General features: G+C 38.7%; 2 protein-coding genes across 9 annotated transcripts in view; one reads left to right on the forward strand and one right to left on the reverse strand.

Annotated features, from left to right (window-relative positions):
• LOC134356302 (calcium-transporting ATPase type 2C member 2-like) overlaps positions 1-13,010 on the forward strand; it is a 73,464-nt gene extending 60,454 nt beyond the window's left edge. The window contains exons 25-27 of one of the 5 annotated variants that reach the window (XM_063067153.1): positions 682-777; positions 2,225-2,366; positions 12,496-13,010. In XM_063067153.1, the coding sequence (XP_062923223.1) occupies positions 682-777; positions 2,225-2,366; positions 12,496-12,719 (462 nt within the window). In that variant the 3' untranslated portion in view covers positions 12,720-13,010. Of the gene's footprint in view, positions 1-681; positions 778-2,224; positions 2,367-3,221; positions 5,788-12,137 lie in introns of those variants that run through there. The other 4 variants (XM_063067156.1, XM_063067155.1, XM_063067154.1 and 1 more) reach the window with 4 other exon arrangements.
• meak7 (MTOR associated protein, eak-7 homolog) overlaps positions 6,222-18,970 on the reverse strand; it is a 62,276-nt gene continuing 49,527 nt past the window's right edge. For all 4 annotated transcript variants that reach the window (XM_063067162.1, XM_063067159.1, XM_063067161.1 and 1 more), the window contains exons 9-10: positions 17,736-17,915; positions 6,222-11,468 (exon numbers count right to left, since the gene is read on the reverse strand). In XM_063067162.1, the coding sequence (XP_062923232.1) occupies positions 11,349-11,468; positions 17,736-17,915 (300 nt within the window). In that variant the 3' untranslated portion in view covers positions 6,222-11,348. The remainder of the gene's footprint in view (positions 11,469-17,735; positions 17,916-18,970) is intronic.

The following is an 18,970-nucleotide window of genomic DNA, read 5'->3' on the forward strand; positions in this document are numbered from 1 at the left end:
TTTGTTTATTTATTTAGCACTACAGCACAGAGTAGGCTTTTGGCCTATGTCACCCCAGCAACCGACCTAATCATGGCCCGCCCAATGTGTGGAGGATGCAAAGCACTCTTTGCTTTTATTTCAGTCTCTAATTTCTTTCTATATTTCAGTCTACCTGAAAGGCTGAGATGAGCGGTAGTCTTAAAGAGTATTAGCTGGAAAGAGTGCGGAAAGGATCTGAAGATATTGCCAGGCCTAGAGGACCTGAGTTATAGGGAGAGGCGTGCCATGGTAGGTCTTCATTTCTTGGAACATGAGAATGGGGATAACCTTAGAGAAATGTTTAAAATTATGGGAGGGTTAGATAAGGTGGATGATAGGGTAGGCAATACCAGAACTAGGGAGCATGGCTTGGGTTGAGAGGGGATAGAGAAAGGACTTTATCACACAGAGGGAGACAAATGTATGGAACGAATTGCCAGAGGAAGTGATTGAGGTAGCTACAATACTATCATTTAAGAAGCACTAGGATAGGGCTTGGAGGGATATGGGACAAATGCAGAAAATTGGGACTGACTAGGTAGGCACCATGGTTGGCATGGGCTTGTTGGACTGTAAGGCCTGTATCCATGCTGTATTGCTCTATGCCTCTATTAATTTTATGGTTATGTAACCTTAAATCTTTTATTTTATTTAAAATAGCTTCCAGAAGGGAAGATTTCCTCAAGGACCACAACCATGACATTCACCTGTTTTGTCTTCTTCGATATGTTCAATGCTCTAAGTTGCCGCTCACAGGTACTAGGCAATACTTAATTATTTTAGAATTGATCTGTGTAAGTTTTAAGTGTCAATTTTTTAATGGAAGCACTTGACACCAGGGTCTGTATTCATGTCTTATTCTTATGACAAGCAAACTCTAAGCTGGCATATTACCAAGGAAGGAGCCACCTTTTGAGTGACAAGTCAAACCAAGACCACATCTGCACTTCGACATGCAAATGAAGTATTGGATCATATTATACCATTTGGCTTTTGTTCCTTTTGCTTTAGGGTATGGTTTAGCTAGCTACATCAGCTTTTATTGTCCATCCCTAACTGAACGGTGAAGGAGGTGATGAGCCCTCATTTGAATCACCACAGTCCAATCAGCTGAAAGTACCAACACTAAGATGCTGGATAAAGAGTTCCAGGACTAAAGTGAGCAAAAATGAAATAACAGCAATATTAAATAGTTTGTGACTAGGGGAGTACGCTAGTGGTGGTGGTGCCATCCATGTGCTCTCCTTACTGTGACATGGCACTACTTGAAACCACTTGACCCAGACTTGCAAAGTTGAGGGAATGGAACTGCCCCAGTGTGATGGCTCTTCTGCTTTAAATACTGTCCCACTCAGGTTTCCTGTCATCATTGGATAAGACAGACATCACCACTAGTGTAGTGGTTAGCACAACACTTTACACCACCAACAACCCCCGATCGGGGCTGGATGTAATAAGTTTCTATATTCTCCCCGTGACCATGTGCATTTCCTCCAGGTGCTCCGGTTTCATCCCATATTCCAAGGACGTACAGTTGGGGTTAGTGAGTCGTGGGCATGCTAGTTTGACACTGGAAGTGTGGTGACACTCGCAGGCTGGCCTCAGCATTCTCCTCTGGCTGTGTTGGTCATTGATACAAAATGATATTTCAATGTATGTTTCCATGTACCTGTGTCATATGAAGCATATAGCTCTCTGTGGTTCAGGTTGCAGAATTACTGGCACTGGATGGTTCACACTGTAAGTCAGAGGTGTAGGAAGCGACTGTTATTGGGGTTCAATGAGATGTTAGTCAGTGAGCTGTTTTGATCAGATTGTGTTGTGCTTCTAATGAGTTGCAGACTCAGAGTCCTGATTTCTGCCTTGTAGATGGAAAAAAAGGCTTTGGTCTGAAGGCGAGTCAATTGCTGTAGGATTCCCAAACTCTGACTGGGTCTTGCAACCACAGTGATATAGTTGATCCAATTGAGTTTCTAGTCAACAGCAATATCCCAGTGAGATATATGGCAATGGTAATTCAATTGAAACATCAAGGTATGCTGTTGGACTTTTACATTGAAGATTGCTATTGCCTACCACTTGAATAAAACCGATAACATCCTTACATAGCAGGTTTTCAGAAGTAAATACAAAATGCATGTGGGTCTTAACACTGAGTTATAAAGATTCACATAATTTGAACCAATTTTGTTCTCATTTCTAGACAAAATCAATATGTGAAATAGGCCTATTCCGTAACCACGTATTTGCTTACACGGTGCTTGGCTCACTTCTTGGGCAAATGGCTGTCATCTATTTCCCGCCTCTACAAAGAGTCTTCCAAACGGAGAACCTTGGGCCACTTGGTATGTAATTGGAGGGGTTTTAGTGCATATTCATTTTTTATTTACATTCAAAATTTTATTTTATAGAAAAATGTTCCCTATTTTTATATCTCTGTTCAGTGAGCATAGTCTAGCTTTTATTGTACTTAAGTTGTTTCCAGTAAAGTTAATTTTATTTTACTCAGCAATTCAGGAACAGCTTCTGCCCCTCTGCCATCCGATTCCTAAATGGACATTGAAACTTTGGACACTGCGTCACTTTTTAAAAAATATACAGCATTTCTGTTTTTGCACATTTTAAAAAATCTATTCAATATACCTAATTGATTTTCTTCTTTATTTATTGTTTTAGTTTTATTATTTTCCTCTCTCTCTGCTAGATTATGTATTGCATTGAACTGCTGCTGCTAAATTAACAAATTTCATGTCACATGCTGGTGATAATAAACCTGATTTTAATCCCTTGGCAGAGTATTTCATCTTTTAATACTAGAAAATAAAGCAATCATTTTGAAAGTGGTTATTAGCTATAGGGATGGGATATAAATGCTGGGTTAATTTTCCACCATTATAGTAAATATGGACAAAGTGCAACAAACTGAACGTAGAAGAAAATGACACTTGGAAATTAATTATGCAAGTTAAAACAGAATCTTTATTATATTGTAGTATACAGCAAGATTTTTAGTCGCACCTGTGTCCAGCAACTAAGGTTCAGATTGTACAGTAATTCTCAAAGTTTATTTATCCTATCCTGAAAGAATATATACATTATAAATAACTTGGTCTAAAATACTACTGAAGTAAGAATCTACTCAGCATTCTGTTTATTCTTTAGGAACTAATCAGATTGATTGCATTCTTAATCTTTTACAGATCTGCTATTCTTGATTGGCTTGGCCTCTTTCGTGTTCTTTGCTTTGGAGCTATTGAAGCTAATTGAAAGGATATGGCTGGCAGCTGCTGAAAAGAAAACTAGTCCAAATTGATAAGTCATCCATATAAATTGGAATGATAATAGACAATAGGTGCAGGAATAGGCCATTTGGCCCTTCAAGCCAGCACTGCCATTCACTGTGATCATGCTGATCATCCACAATCAGTACCCCGTTCCTGCCTTCCCCCATATCCATTGACTCCGCTATCATTAAGAGCTCTATCTAACTCTTTCTTGAAAGCATCCAGAGAACTGGCCTCCACTGCCTTCTGAGGCAGAGCATTCCACAGATCCACAACTCTCTGGGTGAAAAAGTTTTTCCTCAACTCAGTTCTAAATGGCCTACCCCTTATTCTCAAATTGTGGCCTCTGGTCTGGACTCCCCCAACATTGGGAACATGTTTCCTGCCTCTAGCGTGTCCAATCCCTTAATAATCTTATATGTTTCAATCAGATCCCCCTCTCATCCTTCTAAATTCCAGTGTATACAAGCCCAGTCGCTCCAATCTTTCAACATATGACAGTCCCGCCATCCCGGGAATTAACCTCGTGAACCTACTAAATATATGTTACAGGAACGTACACCTCCATTTTATGAAACTTAAAGGTTTGTGAAATGTAATGCTGATTGACATGAAGACTTATTCTACTGAATCAGTGAAATTACACTCAAGGGGACTGCCTTTGTTTCCAGGAGGTACTAACGATGTTACATAACCTAAATTGGATTAGGGAATGTTGTTATTTGCAAATCTTCATCACAAAATGGCAAGGAAAGTGAGTGAGACTTGGAAAGGGGCCATGCAGAATGCTACATATCAGCCAATCACACACTGGATATTTACAATACTGAAGGTGTAAAATTTGACTCCAGTCCTTGCATTTTTAAGAATGAACATTGCCAAACTGGTTCTAAAACTTTACCCAAGCACTTTTATCAAACAAGCACACTGGAAAATATTTGAGGGATTAAGTAAAAAGCAGAAGAATCAATTGTTAGATCAATTGTTTTGGCTAATCAACATGCAATAATGGTTTGATACCCAGCATTGCTGTACTTTGAACCTCAACACCACCGTTACCTCAGACACACGATCAGTAATTGAACACACAGCCGGTGCAATTTAAAAATTATCATCAAGATCACTTGGACCAGCTGGAAAAATGGGCTGAAAAATAGCAGATGGCATTTAATACAGACAAGTGTGAAGTATTGCACTTTGGAAGGACAAACCAAGGTAGAACATACAGGGTAAATGGCAAGGCACTGAGGAGTGCAGTAGAACAGAGGGATTTAGGAATACAGATACAAAATTCCCTAAAAGTGGCGTCACAGGTAGGTAGGGTCGTAAAGAGAGCTTTTGGTTCATTGGCCTTTATTAATCAAAGTATTGAGTATAAGAGCTGGAATGTTATGATGAGGTTGTATAAGGCATTGGTGAGGCCGAATCTCAAGTATTGTGTTCAGTTTTGGTCACCAAATTACAGGAAGGATATTAATAAAGTTGAAAGAGTGCAGAGAAGGTTTACAAGGATGTTGCCGGGACTTGAGACGTAGAAGAATGAGGAGAGATTTGATAGAGGTATATAGAATTATGATGGGTATAGATAGAATGAATGCAAGCAGGCTTTTTCTACTGAGGCAAAGGGAGAAAAAAACCAGAGGACATGGGTTAAGGGCGAGGGGGAAAAGTTTAAAGGGAACATTAGGGGAGGCTTCTTGGACAGATACATGGATGGGAGGTGTACGGAGGGATATGGTCCGTGTGCAGGTCAGTGGGACAAGGCAGAAAATGGTTCGGCACAGCCAAGAAGGGCCAAAAGGCCTGTTTCTGTGCTGTATTTTTTCTATGGTTTCTAAGTATTTTCAGTTTATTTGTTGATACATGTCCACAGGCTGTTACTATAATTCTCACAAGTGTTTTTTTTTAATGTTTGTAAAGAGTGCATTTAAGTTAATACATTCTAAATGGAATGTTGTGACAATTGCTGGAGGAATACATCCCAGTTTCTCAATTTCTTCCCAGAGTTGTGGATTTATAGGCATTCTTACAGTGCATGGCAATTTGGAAAAGTGAGAGATCACTGCAGAGTTGAATGAGGTTACTGGGGGTGGAGGGGTAGAGATGATAAAGGAATTCAAAGATTTATGGTGGCTGGGAGATGTGGTGGAAACAGATAAAATAGTGACTTTTAAGAAGTGTTAGATTGCCATGAATATGCAGCGAATGGAGAGATATGGTCCATGTACAAGCAGAAGAGAATTAGATTAATTTAGTGTCTTGTTCAGTGCAGACATTATGGGTCAGTAGGCCTGTTCCATTACTGTACTTTTTTTTAAAATGCAAGTCCAATTCTCCATTCAGCAGCAATTTCACAACATGCCCTTTTGATGCTATCAACAAAAATGTTTGAAAACAAAATTTATGAATCAAGAAATCTCATCTGAAGGGTGATTGATAAGTTCATGGCCTAAGGTAGAAGGAGTCAATTTTAGAAAGCCTAGCACATTTGTTTTCCAACATAGTCCCCTTCTACATGTACACACTTAGTTCAGCGGTCGTGGAGCATACGGATCCCTGCTTTGTAGAAGAAGTTGGCGTATTGAACCTCCAGAAAGTGGTCCACAGCAGGGGTAATTGATAAGTTCGTGGCCTGAAGTAGAAGGAGATGAGTTATACAGCTCTCGTTACAAACAAGTGCAGGTCAACTCTTTGAGTGATTATGCAGAAAGTCTGAAGTTAATAACTCATCTTCTACCTTAGGCCACAAATTTATCAATCACCCTTGCTGTGGACCACTTTCTGGAGGTTCAAGACACTGACTTCTACAAAGAAGGGATCCGTATGCTCCACGACCGCTGGGCTAAGTGTGTAAGTAGGAGGAGGGGACTATATTGAAAAATAAATGCGCTAGGTTTTCTAAAATTGACTTCTTCTAATTTAGGTCATGAATTTATCAATCACCCCTCGTATTTTGGAAGAACTATGTACTTATGACATTTCTCATCTTGCACCACTTCAATAAACTGTAGTTTCTAAATTTACAAAAACTTTGGTAATCATTGAAGATTGTTGATTATTTTTAATATTTTTACACTGGTTTGGCTATAATTTATAATCATTCTATAACTGTACCAGATGGTTTCCTGGACCATTTTAGGTCAGTTATCTGAGAGCACGCATATAAATCCAGACAAGTTAAGGAGCAGAAAATGTTCTAATATTTTCTCTCTAGTGAACTTGATGGACACTGTGATCACTATTGCTGGTACTAGTACAGTTTTCCATTTTAGATTTATTTAACAAACTAATCTCTCATTCACACTAGTGCACTTAAATAAACAAATGAAAACAAACACTTTTTTTGGTAAATAGGGCAATGACTTATCTCCTTAAATATAAGATTCCAAATGACTATAGGTTCTCACCCTTGGAAGGACACAACCAGTTGCTGCAATAATAAAGCTGATTCCCTGGTGAAAATGGGTTGACTTCTATCAATGAACCTTTTCAGGAAGATGAATTGAATTGTACAAAAGGTGTTATGGAGTTCAGATTAAATTGTGATTTCCTTTCTAGTTGAGTAATATTCACTGAGTGACATTGACTTCCCTAATCAGAGGGTAGCTAGGAATTTGTGAATAATAGTACACTGTCCAACAAAACAGGTAGTCTGGGGTGCACTTAAATCTCAATTTACTTTTTAAGCTTCCAAGCCAATTTTTAAGTATATGTTGGTATTTCAAGTTTGGTCAATGACAACTGAGTTAATTACTTCCCATTCTATTCATTTTCCAAGTTGCTTAAACATCACAGTTATCATTTATAGGAGTGTCTGTAGAAACTGGGAATAGCTCAAGTGGACAACTTGATACATATGGACAAGTTGGGACAAAGGACCTGTTAAGTCTGTGCAATTCTGACTCTGTTTCTACATTAATCAATGAATTGCACATGGTTAGCTTTAATACATGATACAGTACCGAACAGTAATTAGCCAAAAAGTCAAAATATTTTTCATACCAAATTCAAATTAAACAGTCTGAATTTTCAATGAATATTTTTAAACTAGGCAAGAAAATATTGAAGTTTAGAAAGAATTTACAAATAGTTTTAAATCAATCTGGAGCATTTTGAATAGGAGGAAATTGGATCAAAGACATTTGAGATTATAGTCTATAGCTGTCTGTATGTGTTTTAAGTCACAAAACCATAAAGTTTGAATATTGAAACTCACTGTTTGGTTTCTCCCTTTGATATTTATGCATCCCATTGCTTTTTTTTTTCCATTTTCTTCTTCACCTTTGCATGGATGTTGTCTGGAGTCAATTCCACTGGGGAATTGGCCCATACTGAACCTTTGTTAGAGTATCTATTCCATTGTGTTCAAATCTTCCCAGAATGGTTAAGTGCAATAACATAACAAGTCATGGAAAAACTTTTAAATTTGGCTAAGTAGCAAGTGGAAAAGTACATTTCTAAATAATTTATAGAGATATTAGACAATTAAAAGAGAAATGAAACAAACTGTATCAGGGCACCTGATTCCAACAAATCTCAAACTCAGCAGATTCAAAATAAGTACTTGGTTGGGAGATTGGCTAGGAACACCAGAAGCAGCAGACATTCAGTGGACGTGGCACCATAAGGTCGTCTGCTGAATACAAAGAAAGTTGCAGAATGTAAGTTTCCCCCAAGTTGTACTCAATTTGGGACCAACTTTGACTTGGGTAGAGAAAGTTTAGTTCTTAAATGCAAACAGACAAAGATCTTCAAGTCTGTTATATGAGCTCTGAATCTTTAGGTTGGCAGTCATTCTTCTGAATCTCCTTTGGACCGTTTCCAAGTCCAGGGAACACCAGAGAGTAAAACTAAAACTGGGCGTGGGTAACTCTGACAGGCAGCGTCTCAAATGTTCACAGTCCATTGATATAGTTTTATATAAAGTTAGCAAAGGATTGGGTTACATTAGATACCAGAAATCTGAAATAAAGAAAATTCTAGAAATATTCAAGCCGCCTCAGTTAATTTCTGATCATTGATAATTCATTAGAAAAAAAGTGTAGAGTTTCTTTGTTTTTCCAATCATTTCCAGTTTTAACTATAGCTTTTGCCAGTTTCTCCATAAGTCACTGAAGTTTCATAATCTGCAAACAGCATCACACGTATGTTTTTCCTTCATAATCTCTTTATAATATTGATCCAACCAACATACAAAACACCAAATTAAACACCATCTCCCATTCTACAACACATCTGAATACATCTGAAATTTGACTACACTGTCAGCTGTCAAAACTTCAGCATCATCTACAAACTTCCAGTATTCTCGACACTACCACTACCCAGATCACTACTTAAAATTAAGTTTTAAAAAAAGTCAGGGTAAAGAAAGGTCTCAGCCAGAAATATCAACTGTTTATTCTTTTCCATAAATGCTGCTTGACCTACTGACTTCCTCCCGCATTGTGTGTGTGCTGTTTTGGATTTTCAGCATCTACAGATTTTCTCAAGAGGGTAATATCTGTTAACCGTGAAAATACCTCCAGTGATAAACTAGATTTGGATTGTGGGGTTGAAACCAGATTCTAGCCAAGCATTTACCATTTCTATTGATACAAAGTATCATCTTGTGGTGCGAGACATCTTGTACAAAGCTTTATGCAAGTATACTAAATTTTCCTCAAATAAATGAACAGATTTGATGGAGCTGTTTACTTTGGAAATAATTTTGTTTATTTGTTAAGACCCTTTCTTTTTGTCATCATAAAACTCTCTTAAAGATTTGACTAATTGTCTAAAAAGTATGTATCTAATTGTAATAAAAACCTTCAGACTACAAGTCATCTCCAGAATTAAAAGTGATGCAAATATAGATTATTTCTCAGAAATAAATTTCTGAGAAATAGGACTCAATGCACCTTTAAAAATTGGGTAGTCAATCAGCATCAGTGCAGAGAAAAAAAATCAATCAGTTAATCTATCAGGTCAATGATGCACGCGCTTAGGACAGCATGATTTTGCAATTGTTAATGCTGCTGACTTGCATCTATTCAATCTTACCCTTGTGTACTGTCTGGACAGAATCTGCACACTTCCCCAGTGGTTGCCCGCAGGTCCTCCAGCTTCCTCCCAAGAATGCACGTTAGGTTCATCAATTACTGTAAGTTAATCTTCAGAGTAGGTTAATGTCAAAAAGAATCAAAAGGGCATTGATGGACATGGGCGAGAGACAATAAGTGAATACAGGGAGATAGAGAGGGACAATGGAACAGTTGTAATTTCTCCCCTAGAAGCCATAATGGAACCAATGGACCAAATGTCCTGTGTTATTATAAAATCCTATCTCTACCATTCTCTCTATTGCTAACACATTGTGGTATTTCAGTTATGACTACAGAAAGCAGGGTTTAATAGTTCAAATTCAATATAACAAGTGCTGTATTTTAGATTTTACTCCATTTCTATCCATGCACTTGATCCTATTTGTCATATTCAATGTAACATTAATTCAAACCAAAAACTGAGAAATTTCGCTGTTTTGTTGTTCAAAACACCACATTTAGGTGCAACTAGACATTATGTCAGTTAATAGTGTGTTAGCCTTTATTACAAGAGTATTTGAATACAAAAATTAGGGAAATCTTAATGCAAAGACCAAGGCCTTGGTGTGAGCATACCTGGATACTCTTTTCATTTCCTTACCAAAGAAATGTTGTACTATTCATAAACTGAAAGCAACTAAGAGGCACCAGAGTGATTCCTCAGGTAACAGGTGAAGAGAGATTAAGTAGATGTTTTCTGTATACCCTACAGATTTAGAGGAGATTTCAGTGAAACTTACAAACTTCCTATAGGACAGGCTGGAAGAAGGAAGAATGTTTCCCTGGATGCTGGTCAGGTTGTAGACCAAGGTAAAGGCACATTACAGCTGAGCTGAGGAGAAATTTCTTCACTCAGAATGTGATGAATCACTGTCACAGAGAACTGTGAAGACTCTGTCATAGAATTAATTCAAAAGAGACGTTGATAAGATTCCTGGATGCTAAGGGAATCATAGGATATAGAGAAATTCAGGAAATGGCACAAAGGTATAAGATCAGCCCTGACCTTGATAATGGTTCAAAAGGCAGGATGGCCTGTTCATTATGCATCCTGTTAGTGGTTCTTCTAAATCAGATCCTCTATTTCCTCATGATGCACATTATACTGACTCCTGCAAATGTGGAAGTCAGCAAACAGAAGAAAATGAGGAGCAATAAAGGGAAACTATAGGTTATGGATAACGGATATTCATGAGCTAGTTTGAGAATTAATGTAAGAATATTCATAAAAAGATGAGAATCACTAATTGCATTGATACCATCCCAGAAATGTCATAAATAAAACCATTTTATAGAACAAACATAGATGTTTCAATACTGAGCATGAATATAGTCTTTTTTAAACATACTCAACTTTGTGAAGACACTTATGAAAACAGATTAAATCATTATTAAATGAAGCAGTATTAAATGAAACACTTTGCAGTTAGTAGTGTTGTATTAATCACAGTACAATGTAATTAAATTCCATATCATGAAATTGTCGATTAAATATAGAAAATCTACTACAAATCTGAAGCCTCCCATCCAAGACAAATATTAATTTGGTACACATATTTGCATCCTTAGCAATTTATGCCTTAACAATCGCAACAAATTCAATTTGCGCTACTCAGTTAGGTGATGGGTGAAATATACTGAAATAGGTAGAATAACTTAGGTGGAATTTCTTGCTCTGAAAAAGTACCCAGATCTTCCTTTCCTCCTGTTTTCCTGCAAATCTGTTATGTTCAGATCAGAATCATCTAATTGCTGTTACCTTGCATAAAACACAGCTCAGGAATCAATTGACGATGCTTCTGCCATAAAAATAAGCAAATCTTTTAATGCGTTTTGTTTGATTATTATTTCTTAAACAGAAGATTGTCTTTATCAGCTGGTTCATTTAGGATTTCTCCTCTTCTAAGGAATAATGGTGACATCATACTATTTATTCTGCACTTGATCTTCAGGAATCACTTCATTCTTTCTCTTCATCTCCACCAGGATCTCGCAGTCCATCACTCACCCTCGTCTTTCCAATCATTTCCAACAAGGCCTGAGCTTCAGGGTCCGTGTCCAGTACACTCTTGGTTTTAGACTAGAAGCAAAATGAAGCAACTATTTGAAATTAAAACTTGAATTTGAGTATAGTAACTGAAAGCCACTTGAAATTTGGGTGACAATGAAAATTTGCCATAAGCATTACCAATAAATAAAATTAGTTGGTAAGGAATACTTTCACCTATAAACAATGAATGGGGGTACATTAAACTGTGTTGAATGTCAGAATCAGGTTTATTATCACTGATGTATGTCATGAAATTTGTTGTTTTGAGGCAGCAGTACAGTACAATACATACAAAATACTCTAACAAATATTTAAAAAAATGTAATGCAGAAAAGGAACAAAATAGGGAGGTAGTGTTCATGGGTTCATTGTCCATTCAGAAAACAGATGGTGGAGGGGAAGAAGCTGTTCCTGAAACGTTGAGTGTGTGCTTTCAGGCTCCTGTAACTCTTCCCAGATGGTAGTAATAAGAAGAGGGTGTCTACTGGGTGGTAGGGCTCCTTAATCAAAGGTCACTAACTAGCACAGATGACAGCGAATTACATTAAAGTCAAAACTACATTTTTCATTACTTTTAAAATCACCCAGTTTGAGAAAAATATAGACTGGGAAAACATAAAAGTCCAGACCTGATTCTGACACTCAGAATTAAGCTATTGATTTTGTAAAACATTAATTTTGTTTTACTTCCTGATTCAGAATATGAAAATTTGACAGTACCAGATGCAACTTGTATATACTAGTTTAAATACACACGAAGCTTACTTGTTTACCTGCTTTCTCTGAAACACTCAAGATATAAAGAAACAAGTTTCCAGCGTTTATACTCAGGAGACCAAATGGTAGCCACAAACAGCTCCCAAACAGTAATTCATAAGCACAAGGGATTCTGCAGATACTGGAAATCCAGAGCAACACACAAAAAAATGCTGGAGGAAATCAACACATCAGGCAGCATCTATGGAAAGAAATAAGCAGGAAGGCGGGAGGAGAAGATGGCAGCGCGCCACGCGTGCGCAGCTCTCTGGTGAAAAATGATGTCGTATCTGTTAAATAGGGGCCGTGGACAATTCTGATTTGATGGAGAGTGGACGTGAAAGCACAGAGGGACATCTGGAGAAATTTCTGAAACGCCCGTCCGCTGCTGTTGTTACTGTGTGGTCGGGAATCTTTCGGAGGGTAGGCCTCAAAATCCCTGGCCTTGCCTGCTTTTGGCGACCGAGAAAGAGGTCGAATCGCTCGGACAGAGATGGCATTCAGTACTCGGTGTCAGAGAGCTGATCAGAGCTCAAAGTTTTCGGATGATTCAGAGTCGAATTGTGGTCGGCATGGCAGGGAGAGTTTTTCTTCCCTCTCCCGACTGCGTGAGATGTGGGACATTTGAGAAACTTTGAACTTTACTGTGCTCACGGACTTCTTCATCAAGTTATGGTATTGTTGCACTGTTGTAACTATATGTATAATTATGTGGTTTTGTCAGTTTTTTTCAGTCTTGGTTTGACCTGTGTTTTGTGATATCACACCGGAGGAAATAATGTATCATTTCTTAATGCATGCATTACTAAATGACAATAAAAGGGACTACGTGTCTTCATAATCTAAGCAGTTGGCATTTCCAGGCAAGACCCTTCCTCAGGACTTCAGAAAGGGTCTCGGCCCGAAAAATTGACCATTTATTCCTTTCCTGACCCGCTGACTTCTTCAGCATTTTGTGCGTATTGCCCAAACAGTAATTCTAGGAGTAGATTTAACAATAATTCCAGTACCCTCATCATTAACCTTTTGTAGTAAATGCTATCAGGAATACAATAAGTGTTCATGCATTTTGCAAATATTCCTTTTTGTCAAATCATCATTCTCCCTGACATTTTGTGAACTTTTCATAACAGACTGGACTCAGACCTACAGAAATACAAAGTGTGTCCAATAAAAGGAATAATTTTAGCAAATATGTTCCTTGGCAAGGGGATCACAAATGGCATTCTCTATTGAAACAATAGCCTATTATTAAAATCACAATTACCCAAAGATCTACTCTGTCTCACCAAAGGTGTATCAGTTGGAGTAATTCCACAATTTTATATGCATGTAAGCATTGGCTGACCTTTGGTTCAACTCCAGTTCAAGATTCTCATTTGTTCCTCCTTAACTACGGTCAGGTGTACAACTCTGAAATCCAGATTCAACTCTTCACACAATTGCAATCTCTCTATATAAATCTGCAGGTAAATTTCATTCTTGTAAAAAAGCTAATGTGTTATTGCTTAGAGATGGTGCAAAATTCCTTCAGGAATTAACTGGCAATGAAATTAGGGAGGAATGATGATGGATGACATTGCTGTTGTCGTTGGTTGAGAACACAAAAAATACATATTAGTGAAAAGGAAAATTAAAAGGGTGAAATATGAACAAGAAAAAAATCTTTCCTGCATGGTTTACGATCACAGCTACCCACATCATACAACTTGTATTTTTATCACACTGACTGTTGTGAAATGAGTCAAATCACTTCCCTCGAGTGTCAAAGTGCAACAGTATAAAAGGCTGCCATGGGGTAAGGGGAAAAGCCAAGGGGGTATCTCGCAGAGGCGCACTGGCCTGGTTTTAAAAATCAATTTAAAAGAGTTCGAATGAGTTACGTATCATACTGCTGGCCAATTGAGCAGAGGGGCCGAGGTTGATGTGATAGTACTTCAATGATTCATTCTCCAAACATACACAAAGTACTTTTAAAAAAAAAATTAGTTATTAACAAAATTCATAGATTTCCCCCAAAGGTTCCATTTTCTGTTGGGAGTAGGGGAAAGGTGTATAACGGTAGGCAACATCAGCAGCACTGAAATTACATCCAGGCGTACCCAGGACTGTTTCCTGATGGGCACCAGTCAACCCCGAAATGCTTGCTAATGCAATCTAACAAGCACAAATCAGCATTAGTTCAAATGGGATCCTAATTAATTAATTGATTTACAATACCGTGTAGGGTAAGTCCTGCCGGCCCTTTCAGCCATCCCACCTCCGCAGCCTCACAAACCCCAATGAACCCTAACTAATCATGGAAAATTTTACAATGACCCGTTAACCTACCTGTACACCTTTGGACCGTGGAGGAAACTGGAGCGCCCAGGGGAAACCCATGTATTTCATGGGAAGGACATACACACTCCTTACAAAACGGTGCCAGAATTGAACTCCAAACTCTGGAACAGCCCAAGCTGTAATAGCATTGTGCTAACTACTAGGGAGGAATGCTCTGGTACTGACTCTGAAAACAACTTTGACCATGAGAAATGTGGAATCAAGATAAACTAGGCCAATGCAAAAAAAAAAGGAAGAAAAACTTATACGGTTCTCACTGAACCGAGGAGCTAGAATTAATTTGAGAAGCTGATATTTTCAAAATTCCCACTACTAGAATTTGGATTTTAAAACTTTGGTGTACAAGTTTTGCTGATTTTGCAATCAATGAAGAGCCTACAGCACTCTCTGCTGGCCTTGAGGGAAAAATGTATGTTCACCTTCCCTTCCATGATGTTCTTAGGGTTCTTCAATGGAAAATAGTAAGGTGCAGGTATAAATAGAAAAATTAAATGGAACTGCCAAAACTAATCCTGCCCACAAAATCAGGATAAAGGAGCTGATCACCTAGAATAATTAAAAACTTAAACACTTTCAAAGAGCATTTAGAACATTCTAAATTAGCACCACATTATAGAGATATTTAAGATCAATTTTTTAAATAGTCAACCATGGAAAAATGTTTTTAAATTGACACACTGTGGGGTTGGGAACAGTTCACAGCTGTTCTTAACTGCTTGAGTAAGACCATAATACGATAAAATATAGGAGCAGAATTAGGCCACTTGGCCCATCGAGTCTGCTCTGCCATTTCATCACGGCTGATCCATTATCCCTCTCAGCCTCAATCGCCTGCCTTCTCCCCGTATCCCTTCATGCCCTGACTAATCAAGAATCTATCATCCTCTGCCTTAAATATACCCAATGACTTGGCCTCCACAGCCGCCAACAAATTCCACAGATTCGCCACTCTCCGGCTAAAGGAATTCCTCATCATCTCCATTCTAAAAGGACACGCCTCTATTCTGAGGCTGGCATCACCTGGTCTTAGACTCCCACACCATCTTCTCCACAACTGTGGAAAAACATTGCTTCATTTAGCTCAAAGTCATTGCAGAAGCTTCAAGCAAGGAAGGACTGGATGACGAGTCCAAAAGTGAGCTCAGTCATTGAACTATGTTGACTGTCCATTTCTGACAGCCATTTCGGGTCCTCGGCATTCAAGCATGCATCTGCAGAAATTCTGAAATTGCTGAAACATGTACGTTCACAAACTCTGAAAAATCTGAGCAAAATATGAGCCTGGTGGCAACTGCATTGGTAACCACACTTTCAACCATACATCAAAATGCAAAAACACCACAGCATCTCCCAATGCATATATAATTCCAAGCATTATTTTGTGCTTGCTCATTCTAGAAATAGACAAACTTTGCTGCAACTCTGAAGTTCCAAAAATTCAAAGCTAAATCCACTTAACTCACTTTCTCATGTATAACAGCTTGTGTTTACCCAAGAAGTCAGTGCTATTCACCCAGCTTGCTATTATATTTAAAAGTCAAATTCAGTTCAAAATCTCACTATTTCAATATTTTTGGATCCAGAATGTGTTCTGTTAATACTAAAACATTTATTGTTACTGTTAGCAAATCAGATTAATAATTTAGTTATTGATAATATACAGCAAAAGGATCATAAAAAAGATTCTAAGTGAATTATTCAGTTTAGTATTACACCCCAATTAGAAACTCAAGTGCAAATTATGGATTGACAGATTAGTAAAAAGTAATCAAAATTTAAACTCCTGAGGAAAATACAAGTGGAGAACTGAACACTGGATTTCTGAGAAGCAAACATATTTAGAAACATAGAAACATAGAAAATAGGTGCAGGAGTAGGCCATTCGGCCCTTCGAGCCTGCACCGCCATTTATTATGATCATGGCTGATCATCCAACTCAGAACCCAGCCTTCCCTCCATACCCCCTGACCCCTGTAGCCACAAGGGCCATATCTAACTTCCTTTTAAACATAGCTAATGAACTGGCCTCAACAGTTTGCTGTGGCAGAGAATTCCACAGATTCACCACTCTCTGTGTGAAGAAGTTTTTCCTAACCTCGGTCCTAAAAGGCTTCCCCTCTATCCTCAAACTGTGACCCCTCGTTCTAGACCTCCCCAACATCGGGAACAATCTTCCTGCATCTAGCCTGTCCAATCCCTTTAGGATCTTATACGTTTCAATCAGATCCCCCCTCAATCTTCTAAATTCCAACGAGTACAAGCCCAGTTCATCCAGTCTTTCTTCATATGAAAGACCTGCCATCCCAGGAATCAATCTGGTGAACCTTCTTTGTACTCCCTCTATGGCAAAGATGTCTTTCCTCAGATTAGGGGACCAAAACTGCACACAATACTCCAGGTGTGGTCTCACCAAGGCCTTGTACAACTGCAGTAGTACCTCCCTGCTCCTGTACTCGAATCCTCTCGCTATAAATGCCAGCATACCGTTCGCCTTTTTCACCGCCTGCTGTACCTGCATGCCCACTTTCAATGACTGGTGTATAATGACACCCAGGTCTCGTTGCACCTCCCCTTTTCCTAATCGGCCACCATTCAGATAATAATCTGTTTTCCTATTTTTGCCACCAAAGTGGATAACTTCACATTTATCCACATTAAATTGCATCTGCCATGAGTTTGCCCACTCACCCAACCTATCCAAGTCACCCTGCATCCTCTTAGCATCCTCCTCACTGCTAACACTGCCACCCAGCTTCGTGTCATCCGCAAACTTGGAGATGCTGCATTTAATTCCCTCATCCAAGTCATTAATATATATTGTAAACAACTGGGGTCCCAGCACTGAGCCTTGCGGTACCCCACTAGTCACCGCCTGCCATTCTGAAAAGGTCCCGTTTATTCCCACTCTTTGCTTCCTGTCTGCTAACCAATTCTCCACCCACACCAATACCTTACCCCCAATACCGTGTAATTTTTTTCCTTCCCTCACGGAAATCTAGTGACGATTTGTAGGCTGTGTAATAGGACTGTAAAAGGAACAAATATTGGTCACTGTTTTGCCTCCTGATCTTTAACCTTTTGGGTGCAGTATAGAATTGTTTTAAAAACTGTAATTGCTGAGAGCATCAACAAAAAAAAACAGCATCTATTACTAAAGCATAAGGTTCTCTTAAACACAAGAAGTTAGTTATAACGTACCAGATCACTTGCAGGGAGATTTCCCACCATCCAAACTTCCATGGTATCGATAGTAAAATGCTCCTGGGCAGACAGCTGAGGACTATTGTAAGTTGTACACCGTGGCTTGGCTTTGCTGTGACCTTTACCATAGTTACTGTCAATCCACAATCCAAAGTAATTGTGCTGCCCTCCCATGCCCTGTAACACCATAGGTAAGATGCAATTTATAATTAATCCACTTTAAATGTTAAAATTGATCTCACGTATTGCAACCAGCAATTTTTTAATGTACTGAAAATGTGATCATATGTGCAGGGGGAAGCTCCCACAAACCACCATGGATTATGAGCACACTATTATTGTTTTGGCATTGTTGAGGGGTATTAGACATAACATTAGGGATAACTGTGGGTAGTTCATTAATGTTGTGGGATTTTAAAAATTCACATTAGTATCAGGGATATTCAATATTCAGGAGGGATAGACATGAAGGAAGGGGAGGTGGGGTGGCGTTGCTGGTTAAAGAAGAGATTAACGCAATAGAAAGGAAGGACACAAGCCGGGAAGATGTGGAATCGATATGGGTAGAGCTGCGTAACACTAAGGGGCAGAAGATGCTGGTGGGAGTTGTGTACAGGCCACCTAACAGTAGTAGTGAGGTCGGAGATGGTATTAAACAGGAAATTAGAAATGTGTGCAATAAAGGAACAGCAGTTATAATGGGTGACTTCAATCTACATGTAGACTGGGTGAACCAAATTGGTAAAGGTGCTGAGGAAGAGGATTTCTTGGAATGTATGCGGGATGGTTTTTTGAACCAACATGTCGAGGAACCAACTAGAGAGCAGGCTATTCTGGACTGGGTTTTGAGCAATGAGGAAGGGTTAATTAGCGATCTTGTCGTGAGAGGCCCCTTGGGTAAGAGTGACCATAATATGGTGGAATTCTTCATTAATATGGAGAGTGACATAGTTAATTCAGAAACAAAGGTTCTGAACTTAAAGAAGGGGAACTTTGAAGGTATGAGACGTGAATTAGCTAAGATAGACTGGCAAATGACACTTAAAGGATTGACGGTGGATATGCAATGGCAAGCACTTATAGGTTGCATGGATGAACTACAACAATTGTTCATCCCAGTTTGGCAAAAGAATAAATCAAGGAAGGTAGTGCACCTGTGGCTGACAAGAGAAATTAGGGATAGTATCAATTCCAAAGAAGTAGCATACAAATTAGTCAGAGAAAGTGGCTCA

The sequence above is a fragment of the Mobula hypostoma genome, chromosome 14, assembly GCF_963921235.1.
Source record: "Mobula hypostoma chromosome 14, sMobHyp1.1, whole genome shotgun sequence".
Taxonomy (NCBI): domain Eukaryota; kingdom Metazoa; phylum Chordata; class Chondrichthyes; order Myliobatiformes; family Myliobatidae; genus Mobula; species Mobula hypostoma.